Raw genomic sequence first — 8,136 nt, forward strand, 5'->3', positions numbered from 1 at the left:
AAGCAAGCCTGTAAAGTCTGGAAGAGGAGACCAATTACTGAAATGCACAGATACCAAAGTAAGGAATGAAGAAAGTAAGAAAAATCAGGTGAATGTAACACAATAAAATTAAACTAAAAATGCTGCAAATAAACGACCCAAAAGGAAAGGAGATATGTCAGAGAAATAATTCAGGATAAACTTCTTAAAGAATTTTAGTGAACTACAAAAGCAAACAGATAACTAAATGAAATTAGAAAATGGTGAATGAAGAAAATAAGGTCAACGAAGAAATAAAAATTTAAAAAAAGATGTCCTAGGGCTTCAACAGTAGGCTTGAACAAGCAGAATAAAGAATCAATGATCTAGAATTCAAGAATATTTAAAATTATTCAGTCAGAAGAGCAAAACCTTAAAAAGAATAAAAAAGAGAGAAGAAAGCCTACACGACTATGGGACGAACACACACACACACACACTAATATCCATATCTTAGGAACTTGAAAAGGAGAAAAGGAAGGGACAGAAAGTACATTTAAAGCAAAATGGCTGAAAACTTTCCAAGACTGGGAAAGAAATGGATTTCCAAGTGCATAACACACAAAGGATCCTGAATAGGTTGAACCCAAATAGGGCTACATGAGGACACAGTACAATTAAATTATTAAAATAAAGAAAAAGAAAGAATTTTGAAAGAAAAAGAAGATATCAGGTTATATACAAGGGAACTCCCATAAGACTATGAGCATATTTCTCAACAGAAATACTTCAGGTGAGGAGAGAATAGGATTATATATTCAAAATATCAAAAGAAAAAACTGTCAACTAAGAATTCTATGCCCAGCAAAGCTGTGCTTCATAAATGAAGAAGAGATCATGATTCTAAAACAAATAAAAGCTAAAGGAGTTCATCATCACTAGAGATGCCTTACAAGAAATACTAAAGGGAGTGAAGTTGAAGTAAAATAATGCTAATTAACATCATTAAAACATGAGAAAATTAGCATAAATGTCACTGTTAATGGCAGGTGTATAGTCAGAATTAGATACTGTGATAGCATCATGATGGTGCATAATTCACTCTAGTTTAAAAGTGGAAAAACAAATATACTAAAACAATTATAATAAAATACATTATAGGATATATAATATAAAAAGAGATGTAAAAGCACATAAACTATAATTAATAACTAAAAAAGAATAAGACCCTGGAGAAGAAGAGAAGTAAAAGTATAAAGTTTGAAAATGCTACTGAGTGGGAGGAGATGAAGATGACAGAATAGAGGCACCTGGAACTTACCTCCTCCCACAAATACATCAAAAATACATCTACATGCAGAACACATCTCACAGAAAATCTACTGAAAGCAGGCGTAAGATCACATTCAACTAAATCTGCAAGAAGGATTCTTAGATAGTGGAGTACGAGGAAGGGACAAGGGAAAAGAGGAACTGGAACGGGACCTCTGCCCCTAAGCAGGGAGCTGTGAAAGAAGAAAGGTTCCCTTATTCTAGAAATCTCCTTTACCACCTGGGAGGTCTGGTGGGACAGAGAGGGAGCATCAGAGACTCAAGGGAGAATGTGGAAGGTGGATTACGCCCCAGCAGGGCACAGAGAGACAGCACAGACTGCCTTTGCATGTCAGCAAGCTTCCCACATGCCTAAATATTCATGAGTGTGAAGTGGCCAAGTTCTGAATCTCAAAGCTTCAATGGACAGTCTGGAGAAAGGACTCAGTTTGGCTATACAGAGATAGCTTGAAGGGCCTGGAGTATAGTCTGGGTCATGACTGGGAATGTGTACAGAATGATGTGGGAGTCCACCATAAGAGTCCCATTGTCAACACACAAAACAAGGGTCACAGGTGCACCATAGCAGTTTTCTTGTCAGCATGCTCACAACAAAGCATGGTTTCCACCACCGAGGGTTTTGCAAAGTTCCAGAGTACCCAAACATGGAGGTGGGGGACCTGAAATTTAAGCTGATTATCCACGCTCCCAAATCAGGCACAGGAGTATAACTTTGGAAGGACTCAGACCAGTGAGTTTTGGGACCAGAACAATGCATTCAAGCCTGAGGGACATCTGAGCTAATTATTGGTACTCCCATGACAGAGATGAGTCCAGGTGCCACAATCAGAAAACTTAGTGGGCGCACACATCAAGTGGTGGGCAACATCACACAATCACACATCTTGGTGGACAGCACCTGGGGAGGAGTTCACAGCAGCTCCTGTCCCAGTAGGAGTGCTCCAGTCCTACCTCACACAACAGTTTAGAAAAGGATCTGGAAACTTCCATTCCAACAACTGAAGAGCAGATTCTGTCCCCAACAAGGCTGTGACAACCACAGAGCAAAGAAGAGGCTCCACCCAACCTCCAGTGCAGGCTCCAGTCAGCACACCACAAGCACACCCCCTATCAAGGGGACAAGGGCCAGCACACCCTGAGAAAGACATGTCAAGCATTCATATCAAAACAGCCCTTGAACCAAAACTATTGGACTTACACAATCTTACATAAAGGGTCAGTTCAGTTAAGTTCAGTAGCTCAGTTGTGTCCAACTCTTTGCAACCCCATGAACCACAGCATGCCAGGCCTCCCTGTCCATCACCAACTCCCGGAGTTTACCCAAACTCATGTCCATTGAGTCCGTGATGCCATCTAACCATCTCATCCTCTCGTCCCCTTCTCATCATGCCTTCAATCTTTCCCAACATCAGGGTCTTTTTAAATGAGTCAGCTCTTCACATCAGGTGGCCAAAATATTGGAGTTTCAGCCTTAACATTAGTCCTTCCAATGAACACCCAGAACTGATTTCCTTTAGGATGGACTGGTTGGATCTCCTTGCAGTCCAACGTACTCTCAAGAGTCTTCTCCAACACCACAGTTCAAAAGCATCAATTCTTCTGTGCTCAGCTTTCAGTTCTACATAAAAACAGACCTTCAGACCAGAGTAGATAACTGTTTCTCTTAAATTAATAGTCAGAGAACTATAAGGAAAAGGCAGAAGAACTACTCCCAATTAAAAAAAGATAAATCTTCTGAAAAAAACAATGTAACAGACATCCCAAATCTACCAGAACCCAAGTTCAAAGAGCAATTAACAAAAATGCTGAAGGAATTAAGAAAGATTGTCAATGGAAACACACATTACTGAACCAAGGAACTAGAAACTATAAAACGGAACCAAACAAAATCGCCAAGATAAAAACCAAGCTATAGGAATAGCTCAGGAAAGAATGAAGAGATGGAGCCAAAGCAAACACAACTCCCAGTTGTGGATGTGACTGGTGATGGAGTCAAGTCCAATGCTATAAAAAACAATATTGCATAGGAACCTGGACTGTTAGGTACATGAATCAAGGTAAATCAAGGAAGTGGTCAAACAGGAGATGCCAAGAGTGGGCAACAACATTTTAGGAATCAGTGAACTAAAATGGACTAGAAAGGGCTAATTTAATTCAGATGACCATTACATCTACTACTGTGAGAAAGAATCCTTCAGAAGAAATGGAGTAGCCATCAGAGTAAACAAAAAAGTCCTAAATGCAGTACTTGTGTGCAATCTCAAAAACAACAGAATGGTCTCTGTTCATTTCCAAAGCAAACCATTCAATATCATAGTAATCCAAGTCTATGTCCCAACCACTAATGTCAAAGAAGCTAAAGCTGAACAGTTCTATGAAGCCCAAAAAGACCTTCTAGAACTAACACCAAAAAGAAGATGTCCTTTTTGTCACAGGGGACTGGAATGTAAAAGTAGGAAGTCAAGAGATACCTGGATAATAGGCAAGTTTGGCTTTGGAGTACAAAATGAAGCAGGGCAAAGCCTAACAGAGTTTTGCCAAGAGAATATACTGGTCATACCAAACACCCTCTTCCAACAATACAAGAGATGACTCTACACAAGGACATCACCAGATGGTCAAAATTAAAATCAGACTGATTATACTCTTTCCAACAGAAGATGGAAAAGTTCTATACAGTCAGAAAAAACAAAACCAGGAGTGACAGTGGCTTAGATCATGAACTCCTTATTGTAAAATTCAGACTTAAACTGAAGAAACTAGGGAAAACCACTAGACCATTCAGGTATGACCTGAATCAAATCCCTTACAATTATACAGTGGAAGTGAGAAATAGATTCAGGGGATTAGATCTGATAAACAGAGGGCCTGAAGAACTATGGACGGAGGTTTGTGACATTGTACAGGAGGCAGTGATCAAGACCATCCCCAAGAAAAAGAAGGACAAAAAGGCAAAATGTTTGACTGAGGAGGCCTTACAAATAGCTAAGAAAAGAAGAGAAGGTAAAGGCAAAGAAGAAAAGAAAAGATATACCCATTTGAATGCAGAGTTCCAAAGAGAAGCAAGGGGAGATAAGAAAGCCTTCCTCAGTGATCAATGCAAAGATACAGAGGAAAACAATAGAATGGGAAAGACTAGAGATCTCTTCAAGAAAATTAGAGATACCAAGGGGACATTTCATGAAAAGCTGGGAGATGGGCACAATAAAGGACAGAAATGGTATGGTCCTAACAGAAGCAGAAGATATTAGGAAGAGGTGGCAAGAATACACAGAAGAACTATACAAAAATAGATCTTCATAACCCAGATAATCACGATGGTGTGATCACTCACCTAGACATCCTGGAATGCAAAGTCAAGTGAGCCTTAGAAGAATCACTACGAACAAAGCTAGTGAAGGTGATAGAATGCCAGCTGAGCTTTTTCAAATCCTAAAAGATGATGCTGTGAAAGTGCTGCACTCAATATGCCAGCAAATTTGGAAAACTCAGCAGTGGCCACAGGACTGGAAAAGGTCAGTTTTCATTCCAATCCCAAAGAAACACAATGCCAAAGAATGCCCAAACTACTGCACAATTGCACTCATCTCATAGGCTAGTAAAGTAATGCTCAAAATTCTCCAAGATAGGCTTCAACAGCATGTGAACCATGAGCTTCCAGATGTTCCAGCTGGTTTTAGAAAAGGCAGAGGAACCAGAGATCAAATTGCCAACATCTGCTGGATCATAGAAAAGGCAAAGAGAATTCCAGAAAGACATCTACGTCTGCTTCACTGACAACACTTAAAGCCTTTGTGTGGATCACAACAAACTGGAAAATTCTTAAAGAGAAAGGAATACCAGGCCACCTGACCTGCCTCCTGAGAAACGTGTATGCAGATCAAGAAGCAACAATTAGAACTGGACATGGAACAATGGACTGGCTTCAAATTGGGAACGGAGTACATAAAGGCTGCATATTGTCATCCTGCTTATTTAACTTATATGCAGAGTACATCATGAGAAATGCCAAGCTGGGAAAAAGCACAAGCTGGAATCAAGATTGCCAGGAGAAATATCAATAACCTCAAGTATGCAAATGATACCACCCTTATGGCAGAAAGTGAAGAGGAACTAAACAGCCTCTTGATGAAGGTAAAAAAAGAGAGTGAAAAAGCTGGCTTAAAACTCAACATTCAAAAATCGAAGATCATGGCATCTGGTTCCATCACTTCATGGCAAATTGATAGGAAACAATGGAAACAATGACAGACTATTTTTCTGGGCACCAAAATCACTGCTGATGGTGACTGCAGCCATGAAATTAAAAGATGCTTGCTCCTTGGAAGGAAAGATATAACAAACCTAGACAGCATGTTAAAAAAGAGACATTACTTTGCCAACAAAGATTCATATAGTCAAAGCTATGGTTTTTCCAGTAGTCATGTATGGATATGAGAACTGGACCATAAAAAAGGCTGAGCACCAAAGAACTGATGCTTTCAAATTGTGGTGCTGCAGAAGATTCTTGAAAGTCCCATGGACTGCAAGGAGATCCAACCAGTCAATTCTAAAGGAAATCAACACAGAATATTCATTGGAAGGACTGATGCTGAAGCTCCAATACTTTGGCCACTGGATGCAAAGTGCCAACTCGTTGTAAAAGACCCTGATGCTGGGAAAGATAGATGGCAAAAGGAGAAAGCGACAGCAGAGGACGAGATGGTTGGATGGAGTCACTGACTCAAAGGACATAAGTCTGAGCAAACTCCGGGAGATGGTGAAGGACAGGGAAGCCTGGCATGCTGCAGTCCATGGCGTCACAAAGAGTTGGACATGACTGAGCAACTGAACAATAACATGAAAGTTTGAAACATTTTAAAGAATTTTTATCATATTTTTGGTTGATCACTTGATTTGATTTTAAGTTATTTTATCTGTAAGACTACATCTCCAATTTTATACCTACAAGAAAAAAAATCTATTTAGGTTATAGGAATATCTTTGCAGATCTTTTCATGATGCATTCTTCAATATAGTAAGGAATACAAGTGTATCTGTGATATTTTATTCCACTTTAACTTCCAAATATCTGTAATAAGATACTTTGCACTTCAGAATTCTATGAATTCTACTAATTCTACATATTTCAAAGTTTTAACAGTGATGAAAATATAAATGCAATATCTAAATGTAAATATAAATGTAAAATGTGTAAAATATACGCCGTAATGCTGGGAAAATTTTTAATGCATTTGTTTTCAAATAAGATTAAGTCATTACATACCAAAGCAACTCCTGCAGAATAACCGGTAACACACATCTTTCCAGGAAATGCAGCTCCCACATAATTTGGATATTCTCTAAAGCTAAATAAATAAGTATTAAGTGATAATTAATTTTGACAATTCATATATGATATTTCTTGCTGAGAATTTTCCTATAGTTCATAAAATTCTAGTCTGAAGCAAACTGAAGTGAAATCTTTATGTCTTTGTTTCACATTTGTAAACAGTGTTCATTAAATGAGATTAAGCACTTTGGGTTTCTAAAACATATCCAGTGAATCCAAATTTTTGATGACTTTACTGTTCTTGTGACATTTGGTTAAGGTTACCAAAGCCTTTACAGGCTTCCCTGTAAAGGGACAGTAAAGAATCTGCCTGCAATGCAGGAGACCAGGGTTTGACCCCTTGGTCAGGAAGATGCCCTGGAAGGAAACAGCAACCCACTCCAGTATTCTTGTCTGGGAAACCCCCTTGACAGAGGAGCCTGGTGGGCTACAGTCCATGGGGTCACAAAGAGTTGGACATGACTTAACAACTGAGTACGCACATATGCACCAAAGACTTTGATCAAACATTTCAATCAAAAGCATTTTGCTCAATAACAATGAAAAGTAGCTTTAATGTATGGATTAAAAGTTTTCACTCAAATACAGGTAAGCTCACCATTTTCTTACTGTAATGACTATATTGTTCTACAACTTAATTTTTTTCTGCTTTGAAAAAGACTCCATATAGCCTGCCATATAATAATACCACTACTCTTAGAGATTTATATAAATTATTCTATTTAATTCTCAAATCCACCCAGTGAAATAGATACTATTTGTCCCCACTGAACAAATCAAATATCAGATAGAAAGTACAAATAACTTGCTCAGGGCAGCAGAGTTAATAAGTACTGCTGAAGGATATGAACTTAAGACAGTTTGAATCCAGGGCCGTACTTTCAATTACTAAGATATAGATGCTCCAAACATATTCTTCCATCATTAGAGCCCCAGCCAAAACAAACATTCCAGGATGTATGTAGAAAAGCTTGATACTCAATTCTCAATTTGAAATGTCCCCTCAGTCTCAACTGCACTTTACTTCACAATTGCACTGTCCCTCCACTGCTCCCTTATTCTGATACTATACATCTCTACCCTTTAGCACTTGTATCCAAGTATTTGCCCTTAACACCCAAGTTTAGATTTACAGTCCAATATCAAATTATTGCTTAAATTCTTTCTTCATTCAAGACAGTTCTCCCAATAGATAAGACTCTCCCCTAAACTCTATCCATACTCCTGATGAGCTGGATACAATAATAACTTTTTACTTAATACTGCCCACCCAATCTTCACATCAAATCAGTTATCAAGATTTAATGTTTTACTTCTTCAATGTTGCTTGCTTCCCTCTCCTCCTACAGAGGTTTCACTATAGTTATAACTATGAATTCCATACTCTGAAAAGAATTATTCAATTCAGTTCAGTCACTCAGTCGTGTCTGACTCTTTGAGACCCCATGAATTGCAGCATGCCAGGCCTCCCTGTCCATCACCAACTCCCGGAGTTCACTCAGACTCATGTCCAT

At 38.7% G+C, this 8,136-nt stretch overlaps 1 protein-coding gene across 1 annotated transcript in view; it reads right to left on the reverse strand.

Moving 5' to 3' along the window:
• The window catches only part of ADAM32 (ADAM metallopeptidase domain 32), a gene marked incomplete at its 3' end in the record, with an annotated part of 169,626 nt that overhangs the window by 96,583 nt on the left and 64,907 nt on the right, over positions 1-8,136 (reverse strand). Inside the window, exon 11 of the mRNA XM_010838845.1 lies at positions 6,557-6,638. Within this exon, the coding sequence (XP_010837147.1) occupies positions 6,557-6,638 (82 nt within the window). The remainder of the gene's footprint in view (positions 1-6,556; positions 6,639-8,136) is intronic.

Source organism: Bison bison, unplaced genomic scaffold (genome assembly GCF_000754665.1).
Source record: "Bison bison bison isolate TAMUID 2011002044 unplaced genomic scaffold, Bison_UMD1.0 scf7180017864105, whole genome shotgun sequence".
Classification (NCBI taxonomy): Eukaryota; Metazoa; Chordata; class Mammalia; order Artiodactyla; family Bovidae; genus Bison; species Bison bison.